The 15517-nt window shown below is 40.7% G+C and overlaps 1 protein-coding gene across 1 annotated transcript in view; it reads left to right on the forward strand.

Annotated features, from left to right (window-relative positions):
- Positions 1-1184: 1184 nt before the first annotated feature.
- Positions 1185-15517, forward strand: part of galnt18b (UDP-N-acetyl-alpha-D-galactosamine:polypeptide N-acetylgalactosaminyltransferase 18b) — a 74690-nt gene continuing 60357 nt past the window's right edge. The window contains exon 1 of the mRNA XM_061670713.1: positions 1185-1639. Within this exon, the coding sequence (XP_061526697.1) occupies positions 1396-1639 (244 nt within the window). The 5' untranslated portion in view covers positions 1185-1395. The remainder of the gene's footprint in view (positions 1640-15517) is intronic.

A 15517-nucleotide genomic window follows, 5' to 3' on the forward strand; every position in this document is an offset into this window, starting at 1 on the left:
TGTATACGCTCTTGCTGGCGACTCGTCCAGATTTTAGAATCGGAATCGGCTCCAGCTCACCTCATGAGAGCGAATGGCATCGAAAACGGATGGATGTTTTTCAACTCCTGTTTCCGTTCCAGACTGACCGGAGCTGTAACATGAACCCAGCACTAATGTCTCTGTCTGTGTCCTCATTCAGTCACTGTCCGATCTGTCCCTGAGAGCTCTCGTTGAAATTATTGGGAAATAAAACAATTGATCTTGGAGTACAGTACATTATTATTATTATTATTATTACTTGTATTATTTAATGATCCTTATTGTGTTATTACATTTAGCTTAATGTTGTAATGCTTTATAGCATTTCACTGCGTCTTACCAAGACTTTGTATTTTAAAAAAAAATACAAATATGTTTGTTTCTATTGCACTCGACACCGTGATTTTTTTATTTTTTATTTTTAATCAAATGAGTCAAAGATGATTGCTCGCTGTTTCTGAATGTAGAACGATGGATAAATCGTATAGGTGCGCGAAATGAAGTGAAAGAAGTGGGCACTGCCCCACCTGCCATGAGTGCAGCTGCATCTCTGCTGCCACCTATAGGACCGGGGTGGAACAGAGTGACGATCTGTACATCACAGTTTATCGTCAGATGGACGGCAGACGTGACGTAATCACACGCCATTCTTAAGTAGAAGTACAAATAATAAAAAAAAGACTGGTTAAAGTAGAAGTACTGATTCAAATCCTGTCCTAAAACAAGTAAAAAAAAAAAAAAAAAAAACGTACTTGAATAGAAGTCATTTATATACAATACCCGTCTTAATCGTTTCTTTTTTTTTTTTTTTTATTAACCTGCATAGTGCTCCTACTGAGAAAACAACTCTCTGTACTTAAAGTGGCCTACTTTTGTCAAAATAAGAAGTAGAAAGTACACATATCTAATGTAGGGAGTTCAAGTAAAAAAAAAAGTCATCCGAAAAGTAAATACTCAATTTAAGTACAGTAACTAAATTGGTATGTTTGTACTGACTTTACAAAGATGAGTGAATTGTGAAAGAGTGAGAGCGGGGTGGAGGAGGGGAGGCGTGCTGCACGGAGCCGGTCCGTCCTCTTCACGCCTCCCATTGGCTGCAGCCAGATGCTGGCCGCCTCTCTGCTTCTTGCGGCTTCTTCCGCTCCCTCTTCGGCAAATGTTCTTGGACCTGCCGGAGCTTTGCGATGGCTCGACAGAGGTAGCGTTCACCTGTATGGTACAGCCCAGAATTGAAGATTTCGGATTATCTCAGGGATTCTTTTAACTTTATGATTTATTTTTCTTTGCGTGGAGATTGTAGTGTTTAGTGTTTTGTTTGTTTGTTTGTTTTATTTTTTTTGAAGGGTTTTCCAACCTGCATGGAGGCATGTGGGCATGGCTTGCACCAGGAGAACCAAAACTTTGGTGTCCACATGCGTGATCCTGAGCGGCATGACCAACATTGTGTGTCTGCTCTACGTCGGCTGGGTGACCAATTACATCGCCAATATTTACATCAAAGTGCCCGTGCCTTTCCCCGAGAGAAAGTTCGAGGAGGGGGACAAAAGATCAGGAGACACTCTCCGGCTCATGGAGAGACTTGATCGCCTGGAGAATGTGGTCAATCAACACATACAAGGTAAAGCAAATAAAATCCCGACTAGCCTCATGCATGACTTCATCTGCAGTGGAAAGTTGTGAAGGCTTTTTCAGCACTCAGGGTGTGTGCGTGCTTGTGTGCAAGCCTGAATTGGTTTCACTGTTTTAAAAAAAATAAAAATAAAATGAAATTATGCCCGAATCTTTGTTCAGACAGTTGCAAAATGAAGTGTATGTACACATAACACATCCCACGGCACACATAAACTAGACTGTAGCCTTATATATTTCTGACTATTCAATGTCCACCACACCTGCAAAACTGATCCAATAGTCCAAATTCATGCCTTTGCAAAAATAACCGTGCTCAGCTTTGATTGACGCTGTCAATTTATCAATAATATAGTGGCTGTAGAACAATGGGAAACGCCATAGGCACACGGGCTAACAATTAGCATCTACTGTATGCGGTGGTGTCGTTGTTACCCTTTGAGCAATGGGTGTCTGAACAGCAACGGGGCAGCAACATATGTAGACAGATAATATAACGATACACGCAGACATGTAGTCTTTATCCTCTGCGAAGAGCGACTAATATTTCTGCCGTACTGAGAAGCCGAGACGGGGGCTTAGTATAGTAGGCTACAGTATATCCGTGTCTGTCTTACACTGCGCCAGGTGGCCAAAAACAAACAAGCACACCAGAATGAGCAGCACAATGTGCAAAGTGTGACCAAAGCTGCTTAGTTTTTTTTGTTTTTTTTAATTCCGTCATTACCGTACTGTATGTTTTTATAAAGTACAATATATAGGGTTATTTTTGTCGTTGATAAACGCATTAAAGTGTCGTTTTTTGTTATTTTGGGAGGGCGTTAAACTCGTACCTGAAGGCACCACTGCATTTTGAACTGAATGTCATTATTTTGGAGGAGGATGCAGAGCGAGGTGTGAGTGTAATGGCACTCATCCTTGGACTTGTAGGCTGAAACGCTAATTGCGCATCACGTCTGAGTAACAGCATCGAAATCACCGACAATAGCAAAGTGCAACGCTCGGAAGCCAGGAGCTGATTTTGGAAATGACTTTTCTTACGTTGATTTGACGCTAATTATGTGATGCTTTTTTTTTTTTTTTAAGATAGGCTGCTCTGATTTTCAGTGTTTGCGCCTCTCGGGTTAATTTACATAATACCTAAGCTCAAATCAGCAGTCTGCTCTTCGAGAGGGAAAAAAAAACACATCATAAATTAAACTACTGACAGGAAAACACCCATAATACTCCATCTGTTCGTGTGTGTGTGTGTGTGTGTGTGTGTTAATGTGTCACAACTCCATTAACCGCCACCTTTTTCATAGTTTTATGAAACCACCTGTGCAAAAATAACTGACCTTGGAGCATATACCACCTCCGACATGTTCCTTAGATATCGGGATGCCTGGAATTCTTTTTCTGCTTCCTTCCAGCCTTTCAGTCACTTCTGGTCTACGGTTTCTGTATGCTTGATTACACCCAGATAATTTCTCTCTCTCCTGAGTCTTTAAAACAGTTGTTCTTGTCACATGGTGGTGGTGCGGGGGTCTTCGTGCAGGTCTCAAGTTGAAATAGCGTCAATGGTGGCTGGTGCCGAACTGGGACACTTAAGGGAGAGTTAAGTGTTTATTACATTCGTTAAAACGTTAAGTTGACTTCAGCAAACTCGTTTTCAGCGTCATTTAATCGAAACGGAAAGGTCTCCCATCACAGTCCAGCACCTCAAGGGTGGGCCTTATTTTACATTTGATTTATTTGTCCTTTATTTGAAAAAGGGAACGGTGTATTGAAAGATGAAATGTTTCACACACAGATACGCCAATTCCAATGAAGTTGGGACATAGTGTAAAACATAAATAAAAACAGAATACCATGATTTGCAAACCTGAAAATTCTGTGATCAGCCCTGATTTCCAAGGACATGATCAGATCGGAACAACTCTATATGCAAAATTGCAAATTAGCAGCTAGTTATGGAAACGGTGCCAAAAAAATAAATAAATAATAATATTCTAATCATAAAGGTGACATTTGTTTTAGTAATGCAGGTTGCCCACATTGACCTTTGAGCTGAGACAGCTCAGAAACTAATATTTCCCAATAATGTGGGGCTGTTCTGTGCCAAAAACCGCATGTACTTGTGATGTCATTTTCTAATATATTAAAAAAATGTATGTACAGCATGACAAACCATGCATCTCCTTCTGGATTTTGGACCAGGTAGATCAACTCATGAGCCGTATAACATAATTGCCTAAGTCGTTTTTTACTCACTGTCACAATCCCAACAAACAACAAAATACCAATGTGTGTGTGCTAAAAATGAGGTTTTATTCTTCCTATCCGTGTAGAAAGAATCAAAGTCATCCAGGCAATGATCATCTTCAAAGGTTGAATAGAGGCAACTCTACTATTATTTATTTGTTTGTTTTCTTTCCGAAAACATTTTCAAATGACGTGGGCAATGATGCTATTAGGCTAACGGAATGCAAGAATGATGCAGCCAAGCGTTATCCCTTTAAGCGTCCAATAAGATGAATTTGATGTCGTCCATTATCGTGCTCACAGTCACTAGCGGGCATATTTACATCTGACAATCGCTGTCATGTGTGAATAAATCCACGTGTCATATCATAATTCATTGGACCTGGCAGACCGGCCCAAGTGTTTCAAGATGTAGATACGTCGGACTTGCTGGTCGCTTGCCTCGCTGAACTCCTAAAGAAAAGAAAAGTGAACAAACGTGTAACAGCTACACAAGTGTGACAACAGACGCAAACAATAATGAACAAATAACCCGAATATTAAACTTTACATAGTGTTTACTAGGCCTGGACTGACTTTGATTTGAATAAGGGTCACTTCCACGTTACTCCTCTGGCTGCCGTCAGCAGTTGCTGTGTGTACGCCATCAGCCGTGTTTCGATGGCATCTGGGTCACTTCAGTGCACTGTGGCAATCTGCGTGGTTTCTCCCAGAGCAGCTTTTCAGGTGTGTTGTCCCCACGCAATGTTGTGCAGGATGGGTACATTCATCCAATTCCCACACACGCAGGATGAGTTCAATCAGGCAAAGGAAGGCTTTTAAGTGGTTCCTTGCTTATAGGAGTAACTCTGTAATGTTTGTTTGCCTCTTCCACTCACGCTTCCAATTTCATCACCTCAAACTTTAGTTCACACTTGCCGTCGGGCTTTCCCAAATTTTACATGGCGAAACCTATCAGCACCACCTCAAGTGGAAAAAAACCTCTTCTAAATACGACAGTTGCCACCACTTTTACCCAAGTTGCCAATTGCGCCGCAATCTTGTTGGCCCAAAGACAACGCGGCTACAAACCGCACGCACAATCTGCTGAAGTCAACACTCAGCTGAGCGAGCATTATTTGAGATTTTCGGCCCAAGTGTACGACAAGGTTTTTCTTCTGACCACTAAATGTCATTATCAATTTCATGTGCAAAATTTCATTTAAATTACATTTAACTTTCTGCTTTTCCCCCCTCCTTTTTTGCCTGAGACAGTAACCACCTTGAGGTATTTATCAGCTTGCTGTAGCGTCTTCGTGTTTTTATGCCACATTTAAAAGTAGGACAGATATCCTGTAATTAGTGTGGTCGATCCTTTTGCATATCAAACTCCTTCACTCTCTCGTCGTCTCAGCGGCACGTGTGCAGTCAGTGGCTTTATTAAGGTTGTGGTGGGTGGCTGCTTTGGATCGGTGGTATTTGATTACTGCCAAGCAAAGTGAAGGGGCACAACATGGATCACATGAATACCCACTATATATTAGCTCCTGTTTTTCCAGCCTTAAGGTTGGTTGTTGATATCAAACTATGGGTGGGATGATTCAAGCTTCTTCATAGTATTGTCAATGCTGTCACTACATTATTACGTGTCACTTTGAGGACACTCCACTGTCTGGATCTTCCATATACTGTAATATCTTGTGTATCACACGCACCCCAAAAGTTGACCTCAGAATTCTGGAAATCCCTTCTACCTATGTATAATGCATTTTTCTTCTACCCATATGATCAAAACACGAAGTATTATCTGTAGTTTTTAGGTTTTTTTCAAAGAATTCTTCTGAAGTTAAGCACTTTATTTGAACACGTAATACTTTTTTAAATGTCCTTGCTCTTATTTGGAAATTCACAGCCCTAATTTGATTTAGTGAATTAGAAAACACACAGTTGTGCTCATATGTTTGATTACCCAGCCAGAATTTGTAAGACGGGTACAATTCTTTAAAGAAAACATGAAGGACCAGGCGAGACACATTTAATTTTATTTTAATGGGATTCAAATTAAACGGTCTAGCATTTCAGAAAAGCATTATCATTAAACAAAACATAACAAAAAAAAATTCATGATGGTTGTTGTTCAGTCATATTTAAAAACAAATAATAATAAAAAATAAATATTTCACAAATTCCGCCAGGGTATGTAAACAGCACAATTGTACATATATGCAGTCATACGTACCCCTGTCATATTGGAATGAAAGTGTAGGCTACACCTTTTTTATAACCACTAGGTGGCGGTGGCATATTAGAATGAAAGTGTACAGCTTTTTCATAACCTCTAGATGGCGGCATACTTTTTTATAATGTAAAAGTTTCCCCCCCGCCCCAGTTGCCCCTATACCTATGTATAATACGCACTATTGACTTTTGACAATTTTCTAGAGGAAAACAAATTACAGTAATTGCCCCAAGAGCATGTATTGCAGCTATTAGTAATAGTGGCCAGCGGCATCAACAGTCAGCTGCAGAGACCGTTATTAGGGCACTTTCACAAGTCTCTGTTAAAATACATTTTCTGCCTGTATTTCACTGTGCGACAAGCATAGAAGTCATGTTCTCATCTCAGATATTCTGACCTTGGCATTTTGCAGAAGCTGTGACTTCCACACTGATGCACTATTAACACATCTACCAACTGAGCATGCACTTAGTTTTAGTGCACCGATATTGGGTCCCAGACTAAAGAGCATGCAAAGAACGTTTATTGCAGCTGGCTTGCTGCGGTCTGTTTAGGAAAAGTGTGGGAGGAGAAGCACAATGTGACATTGCAAAGTATCCTGTTGCCGCGACAAAGCAGCATGGCAACAGCACATAAGCTGTTTGAACTCCATCTTTTATCACGTTGTAGTCAGCCTAAGGGAATTTATTGGTGAGTTAGACAGTGCAGGTTCACACACGCCCACCACGAGGGCTGTGCCGCTGTGCTCATTGCCTTCCACTGTACTGCAAAACCAAAAGTCGTGGAAAAATGTAGCACCTCTATGTCTGTGCTTTCCTTACAGTCCAGAGAACACTGTGTCCTTTGTGCTTGTCAATGCTTTTGGTTTTATTTGGGGAAAATAATAAGTTGTTAGTTTGCATGCAGAGAAAATGGAGTAGTCACGTGAAGGGCATGCCCTGGCAGCTGTATGATTAAGCAATGCTTTTGTTCATAAGAGACTCAACTTAAATTGGCCATTAGTTTCAATGGTTTGTTTTTGTGTCTGTCCCTTGATTGATGGGCGTGAGATGAGGGCGTGGCCACGGACGGCGCACAAGTCAACTAGCCTAGGCTCCTTGCTCCTCGTCCCTGTGGTTCTCCATAGGATATGTGGTATCGAAAATAATTTGTATGCGTTTGTTCCGTGACTTCGTCTCATTGTCTATGTATTCACATTGAATCATTTGTAGGACTGCACCGATGTTGTAGTTTTGATGGTTTTCTACCACCTGACCTGAATACAATATACAGTAAAAGGGCTTTAAAGTGAAAAGACATCTCTTCTAAATTTGCGACACCAGAGAGAAAAGAGTAATGTTAACAACCCTGCCAAATTCGATTGATTAAAAAAAAAAAATCACCATCGTGAAAAATGAAGCAGCTCAAATGCTGTGGACGTGTCCCCTGAATGCGCTAAATCCACTGCCCACCCAACTGTCAATTAAATAACACTTCTCAGACCAGGAAAAATTGACGCTAGTTCATCTAGCATCTTTCTTATACATACACACAACTACATGCTTGAGCCGTGGAAATATATCAGCTTAAAGGCTCCGGTGGCTGAAATGTATACCCCACCGAGGCAACTCAGGGCTTTTTCACGCCACAATAACAAGGAGCTCTAAAGTGGCCTTGCTAGCACAAATTCCCTGTCAACATGTTGGCTGTCATGTTCAACTTAAACAAAAATTAAAAAAAAAAGATTCCCCCTCCTCTGCTTTTCTCTTTGTGATGTGCGACAACAGTTGACAACAGCCGACAACGAGGCGCTCTAAAACGGCCATGCCAACCTGAAGCCAATTGTTTCAATTGACCCTTTCTAACAAAGCCCCTCCCCCCCAAAAAATCAGGAAAGCCTAAATGGTGAAAACTAGTTTAACGCAATGGCGTCACAATTGAGTACTACATAATTCTCTGTCTTTTCACATGGGTTGCAGTTATCTTCAAGCATGTATAATGTATCGAGAAATAAATCCACAAATTCGCTTCGCAGGGTCTTTAACAGTTATCATGCCGATTTATGTATTTGCATTCGGGTGTGAGCTTTTAGATTTTCGGCAATAACCCAAATGCAATGTCCTGGATGATTTACTCTAGAAATTCTGTCATCACACAGATGCTCCAGTGAAGCGTGTCGCAAATCCGTTTTTCCGCAGTCGGCGCAGTTGCATCGCAGCTGATCAGATGACGCTGTGGACTTGAGGCGAGCGACGTCCCCCGCTGAGTATCTAATTGGTTTGGGAAAGACACAACCGGAACGGCATTTCTCACTTTCAATCCACGGTAGCACTAATATAACGTTTTCGTTCTATCCAGTGCAAAAATGGCTGTATCTTTTCATACCAGCTCCAAAGATCAATTGCATATGCCAACTATATTTGATGATGAGAGATCACTGTATCAACAAAAGTAATTGTACCTGTATATCTGGCCATTACGCCTACAGGAAAAGGTCATTGAGGCGGTCGACCCTTTGCAACTATAACGGCTTCCATTCATCTCAACGAGATGTTGCAGCGCGTCTGTGGGAATTTATGTCCATTCATCCGGAAGAACATTTGTCAGGTCAGAGTTCACTCACCACGACGGACCAGAGAGAGGAGCTACTTGCTCACAATCTCAAGCCAACGTGAACAGACTGAGCAGAAGGGGAATTCCCCAAACCTACAAAGTTGTACAAAGTGTCTGGGCAAGCGGAAGACTTAAGATTCACCTGATTGAATAAGAGGTATGCATATACTGTCAGTTATGGGGGTTGTGTGGCTGACGGGGGAGGGCTTTGCCATAACGCAGCTGGAAAATGATTCCTGTTTCAATATCGGTGAGACGGATATCAAACCTCCGGTTGCTCCTGAAGGTGTCGTCATTGTGAACATAAGAGATTTGCCTTGGTTTACTTTCCCTCCAAGACTCATTGGTCTCAAAGATCCCACATTCGTCTCTTCCATTTTTCCAAAGCACAAATAATGATTGCGATGTAGAAGTAATGGATGGACATTTTTTTTCAGCAAAGCTCTTCACGATCGGGCTGTTCATTAAAAAGCAGTTTGTTTGAAGGCTTGCTTTGACCACTAAGGATTTGTGTCTTCCATTGTGTTGCCTCACTGAATGGCCAGGAGGCTTGCGGGAGCTTGTGATTACCACAACGATGATTTATCCCCAAATGATTGTGACGGTTCCAAAGATGGCTTCCAGCAAATCCGCCCATCACATCAGTAGAGAAGCTCGGTTAATCAGCGCTTCCGCTCATGCGCTGAGGACAGTTAAATTTGGCCATTTATCTGATGCCGTTTTGAAGAACGACAATGGATAAAGCGGCAGAATAAATGAGGGAAATCGGAGCAGCGAGCTTTTTGTGTTTCCACGGATGTGCTTGTGTGTATTGTTCAGTACGTGGGCTTGGTGTTGTGCAGGATTTGGTATGCAACTTGGTCAAGTACGAGCTTTGCACATACAGTAGAAACAGAATTTTCTGGCCAAGGATAGACACAGCTGCTGATGCACTTTCAATCGCTTTAGTGAACAAACTTTAAGATGCTAATAAGGGCATTCAACAAACACACGGGGGCCTGGAAACAAACACAAAAGTATTCAAATCAACAGAGGCCTTATTTCCGCCAGTATGTGTTTCGTTTTGTAACACTGAACAAGATATCCCATAATGTTAAGAAAACATTTTAGGGGGCCTCGGGCCAAGGCAAACCAACACATTCGATTTTAAGCATCCGTATTCAATGATTAACTGTTTTCTTAACATTGGCTGAAATTTTCTTCGGGTTATGTTTTCATCATTTTCATTTTTTTTGTGGGATATAAAACTCGTGAAGTCTTGTGCAGACCTTCCAGTCTTTACAATCACAGTTGTTTTTTTTCCCCTGCAAACGTAACTGCAGGCTTACGATGTGTGAAAACATAGATGCTGCTATTATGGTGATAGGAAGAAGGAAAAAAATGTATCGCTATGGTTGTGGATACTAACCAGGAGAAAGTATCCCATAATTATAAAGAATCTGTAGGGGAATCACGATAAAAGTGCTTTATCTTCTTTAAAATTCCCATGTGAATGTTCTGAGCATTGTAGCTTTGTTGTTGTCTTTATGTGAGGGAAATCATATTGCTCAGATTGATTGGATGTGTCACTAGCTACCAAGAGAGATTTCCCTCCAGCCTTCTCTCAGTTGGAGATTCATTTGACTTTGGTTGCTACAAATATTGCGCTCGCCATTTATTAAAAGTCTGAATCATCTGCCAGTACAGCAGCCTGTAGGCAGTCATTCAGACGCTGTGACGGAGAGTGTCTGGGGTGATGAGTGCAAAGCGGGGTAGAAATTCGGTTAAACTCAGACTACGGGAATATGGACGCACTGGAGGACGTTTGCTCATGAAAACAATTAATTACATTTAATCCAGAGGAGAAAATCGTGACGGCGTGCAAATCAGGCGTAAAGTAGCAATTCAGCAGAGGTCCCTTGGCAAATTCTACTAAATAGATAAAGTTCCCCAGTGCACATATTCTCAATTTGCTTTGCTCCTTTTCTTCATACAAAAACATGCACTTTCGATGACGTTTTTCTTGATTGTGTCCACAGTAAAATCCAAATAACACTGCGATTGTTTAAAGCCACCTACAAGCAAAGATACATTTCAAAATGTAAATTTAACATGTATACTGGTTATCAGCACCACAGTCCTCCAACTATCAATAATAAAAAGAGGGTCCATTTAAATGCAATTTTTTGTGTGTTAAACTTTCAGTACACTTACAGACGAACGCAATTTTGAGAAAAGCTGTTGTTGTTGGCCATTTCTCCGCTTTCCATCCAAATGTTTTCGATATTTCAGCAGTGATTTCAGTTCACGTTCTTCCTTCTGCCCGTGTTTTCATAATTAATGTCGCAAAGTGTGAAAGTGGGCTACATCTCCAACACCCCCGTGCAATTCTGTTCAATCTTTTCATCTTCTGCATGAACAAGTGTATACTGTCATTTCCTCACGGCGCATAGCACTCAAAGACGTCTCTTTGTGTTTAAACCTGAATGTCTGATGCAATTTGTCACAAACACTACGAGACCATGAAATACTCCACGAGCAAAGGTTTATTTATCGCTGAAGCTACAAATAGACACGTCAGAGGCGCATTCAACCTGGAGGGATTTGTTGGCTGAATGATGGCAAAAAAAGATGAACACTTAATTTTTCTTTTTAAATTAACATTCGACTAAACAGGAAATATGTTTTCTGACTGATTAAATGATGGCGATTGATATGATGAGTCAGTACAGAATATTTCTCACACATCCAATGGTTTTACAATTTGGAATTTGCCTCAGGAAATCAGGAACATTTTTATTACCATGGCTTTAAAACGGTTAAAAAAAAACAAACAACAAAAACTGTTGTATTGTTTTATATTGAAGTGCTTGTCTTTATACTCATCCATCCATCTTCTATAGGGCTTGTATTTTACTTGTAGGACATTTAAGAATGTTAAAATGTTACTTAACGTGTTGGTTCTACCGTCAAGATATGAGATATTTATGAGGGCGACAGCTAGGCATAAGCCCGTTAACCGGTTTAGAGTTATACCGGGGTTTTCCAAATTCACAGTTTCAAAAGCGATAAGACTTTCCACTAGTCTTTCGACTTTCCCCCTTGTGGAAGAAGTTACGGCCTTCTTTTTGGGAATTTTTGGGCTGCTGCGACTTGTAGAGGAGAGTGGCTGCTACTTCCAATACGATATTACATTACGAGAGCGCCGCCCACTCATCTTTGACAAAGCCAAGGTAATGTAAATATACTAATATAACACTGTCTTGAAAAAAAGTGTTTGGAACCAGCTACGAGAGTGAGCGTGTCTACAGTTGGTGAAACAAATACTATGGACTAGCTACCAATGCTAACATGGCTAACTACTAGCATGACGAACATCAGCTTGTTTCCATTCAGACGGTGCTTCACAAAGCGGAGAAAAGCACAGTAGCTACTCATTACCTGAGAACTAAGTAAGTACTGTTACTGTAGCAGAATATATCGATTTTATTTCTTTTTATCTATTTCTTTTTACATTCACCAGGGCGGTCTACAGTATTTAAAAGGTGAAGAAAGCCTGTCGCCACCTGCTTGGATCAGCCCTCGTGTCCACGGTGGGCAGGCCTGACGACTCACTAATGAGCAGTCTATGTATAAAGCTGTCAGTGTGTGAATCTAATCCCTTAAACGTAATTGATCTAATGAGGTAACCTGCCGAGTGACCGCTTTGACTCATTTTTATCTTCGTACAAAGCATAAAAAAAGCCAGACCGCGTCTTCTCCAGTCAGCATCTACCTTCAGTTGAAGTCAGTCGGCTTTAGTTGTCCTTTTTATACTGTGTATCCGACACTTTTATTTAGTCAGCACTTCCAGATGGGGCTTGTGATGGAGGTGTGGTGGATTAGAGGCTGAGGCCAGACAGGGCAGAAATGATTTACTGTGGCCCAAGAAATAATATTCATCAAAGCTACTTATAATTGAGATTTTCTATCCCAGCGCACGCTTCAACCCTTGGCTCATTATGAATTCACCAGTGAACGCGATAAAACTGGAAGTATAGCCAAGCGGTGAGGAGCCGCGACACCGCAAATCCACAAGCAAACATTGATACGGATGCTGCAAAGATGATCATCTCCGTCTCACACCAAACGTTTATCATTAAATGCACTCACCGAAAAAAATGAAAGACTTTGTCAAGTCAATGTATTGTTTTGTTTCCTTTACATGGCACACTTTGAGAATCACTGTCGTAGCACATACGGTATTTCTATGGTGAATGCTGTTTACATCTTTACCCTTTAAAACAGCATAGTAAAGAGCTCCTGGGCAAGATTTTCCCACCCTCTGAAATGATAATATTACATGCGCTAAACAGTGATTGTAAGTTCATGTCGAGTTCACTGATGTATGATTGGTCTCCGCCCACACTAATAATTACAGTCCTCATGCCCTACTTTTTATTTCCCGCAGCACTGACGACCTTTTCCTCAGGAAAGCCGAGATGTATGTTAAGACACGTAGGTGTAAATTCCGGTTTAAATTCCTCCCTCACTGAAGTTGCCTTCTGCTCCCCAGCTTGTTCTTAAACACATTTGTTTGTACGTCTGCCAAAAAGATGTTTTTAACATTCATAAGCAGGTTATGATGGAAAGTTGTGCAGAGGCAGGTCTGTTAGGATTTCCTTAAGAGTTCAGGCAGTTTATTTATTTGTATTTATTTATTTATTTATTTATCTTTTGTATTTGGTTTTGTTAGGGCAATTGAAACATTTCTCTTGGGAAAATAACTTTGCAAGTGCTTTAGATTCCAGGACTAATGGTTAGTTCATATGCTTCACAGTTGTAAGGGTTACGAGCCTGTTTGGAGTTTGCATTGGACAATGGCTTCCTCCCACATTCCAAAAACATCGATGTAAGATTCACAGAAGACATGAAATTGTCCATAGGTGTGAATTTGCATAGAAAAGGTTGTTTGTCTACAGTGTATGTGCCCTGCAATGTCACGAGGTTACTACCAAACTATTAGGTAAGTGAGTGTTTGGAGCAGTTTACATTTAAGATGTATTTGATTCATTATTATTATATATACACCATTTCATCTGCATATTTTAAATCCAGTAAATCGATGAAGAATGGATAGATGGGTATGTCTATTTTACAGACTTTAGATTTATGATATTAGTCAAATATCTGCAGAAATTCCAAATTCAGAAATGCTTGTTTCACGTAAACAATTGAGACGGGGTTTTTTTTTTTTTTCTATTACGAACTAAAACACGATTTCAGAGGAGCTGCAGCATCTTGAGAAAACAATACAAATAAAAAATCCCTTTTAAATGTTGAATACAGTAGCAGGTAGAATGTGTGAAAATGTCAGGTTGAGTTCACACAGCGTTTTATATTACAGTAAAGTGTTGAGTGGCGGGTGTAGTAAAGATGTTACAGCATTGCAACATGAGAAGGTGCCCTGGAGAAATCCTTTCGTCTTTCGCGTCACCCTGGTGTCTCTTCCTTTCCTTCGCCTTCTACACTGTTTGATTCACCTCGTGGACCCTTCTGTAGTCCACATGATGCAATCTTGGGGTAACCGCTGCTCTCTCCACCCAACAAAGCGGCATCTATATTTTCTCTCTGTCGTGTGCATTGCTCTGTGACATCGTGCGATGATCACTAATGCTGTAAATTAAGGAAACCACAATCAAATATTACAGGGGGAAAAGGAAATACAGCATCGGGGCTGAACCGATTCGTCGCCAAAAGTGAGACTTTCATCACATTATAGTTAAATTATGTCGTCGTGCAACCCCGAGAACCAGCTAATTCTTGTTTCATCTAGTCAAAATTGAAGATAATTTTATTACAACTAAAATTTGATCTTTTTTTTCTCGACACATTCACACACTTTTGGGTTGAACTTTCTTTATTTTCCCTTGCTACAACAACACACTTGTAGCAAGTTGTTTCACTACTTTTGTTGAAATGATGTGTGCCACTAGTTTCTATGACAACCAGCTGCTGGTGTATGGGTAGTGAATAGTCCGTTTAAAGCCAAATGTATTCCTGTTAAGTGGAGGACAAATTTTGTAAGAAAGGGAAAAAGTCGGAGCAACTACGCACACAGCAAAAAGTATGTTCATAATGAGCCTAACCTAACATATCGCCGCTTTTTATTTGCGATTCCAAGATCTGTTTGATCTGCTTTAAATCTAATATTTGTCTTGTCCGTCAGTCCCCGACTGGTTAAATTGAACTGTACTACGAGCACACAACAGATTTAGGTGGCACATGAAAGAGCATTTGATGCCTGAAGCAGTTTGCCAGCATCCTCCAGCTGTCTGTGGGTCCTCCTGTTGAAACAGCCGGAGCCATCAAATATTCACAAATTTCTCTGGAATGCAAATTCTTAGCATAAAAATAGACTCCATCCATTTCAAGAATGCGATGCAGTGCTGAAGTGAAGTCATTACAAAATCTCCCTGCAGAACCCGGCTCGTATTTGCTCGGGGAAGTCTCTGCTGAATTGTCGAGAAAATGGAACAGCGTCTCAATGCTTGTGTTGCATTTTTTAGAGCTTTGTTTTTCAAGAAAAGCAAAGTAGCACGTGCGTAGGGACGGGCTTTCGAAGAAGTGGGTTTCATTGATGATCCGGTAACTTCATCAATGATTTATTTATTTTTTTCATTCTCGATGGTGGAAACAATCAAATATTTATTTCACAAAGAAACTAATGCTCTCCTAAACATTTACGCCTTTGAATAAATCAAAAGGCAACAACTCAGAGAGGTCAATAGAGCGCAGACCTCCACCCAGACAAAACGGCACTTTTGATTGTCCTCTGAGCTTAGAGATGCTTTT

This window comes from Phycodurus eques, chromosome 2 (genome assembly GCF_024500275.1).
Source record: "Phycodurus eques isolate BA_2022a chromosome 2, UOR_Pequ_1.1, whole genome shotgun sequence".
NCBI lineage: Eukaryota > Metazoa > Chordata > Actinopteri > Syngnathiformes > Syngnathidae > Phycodurus > Phycodurus eques.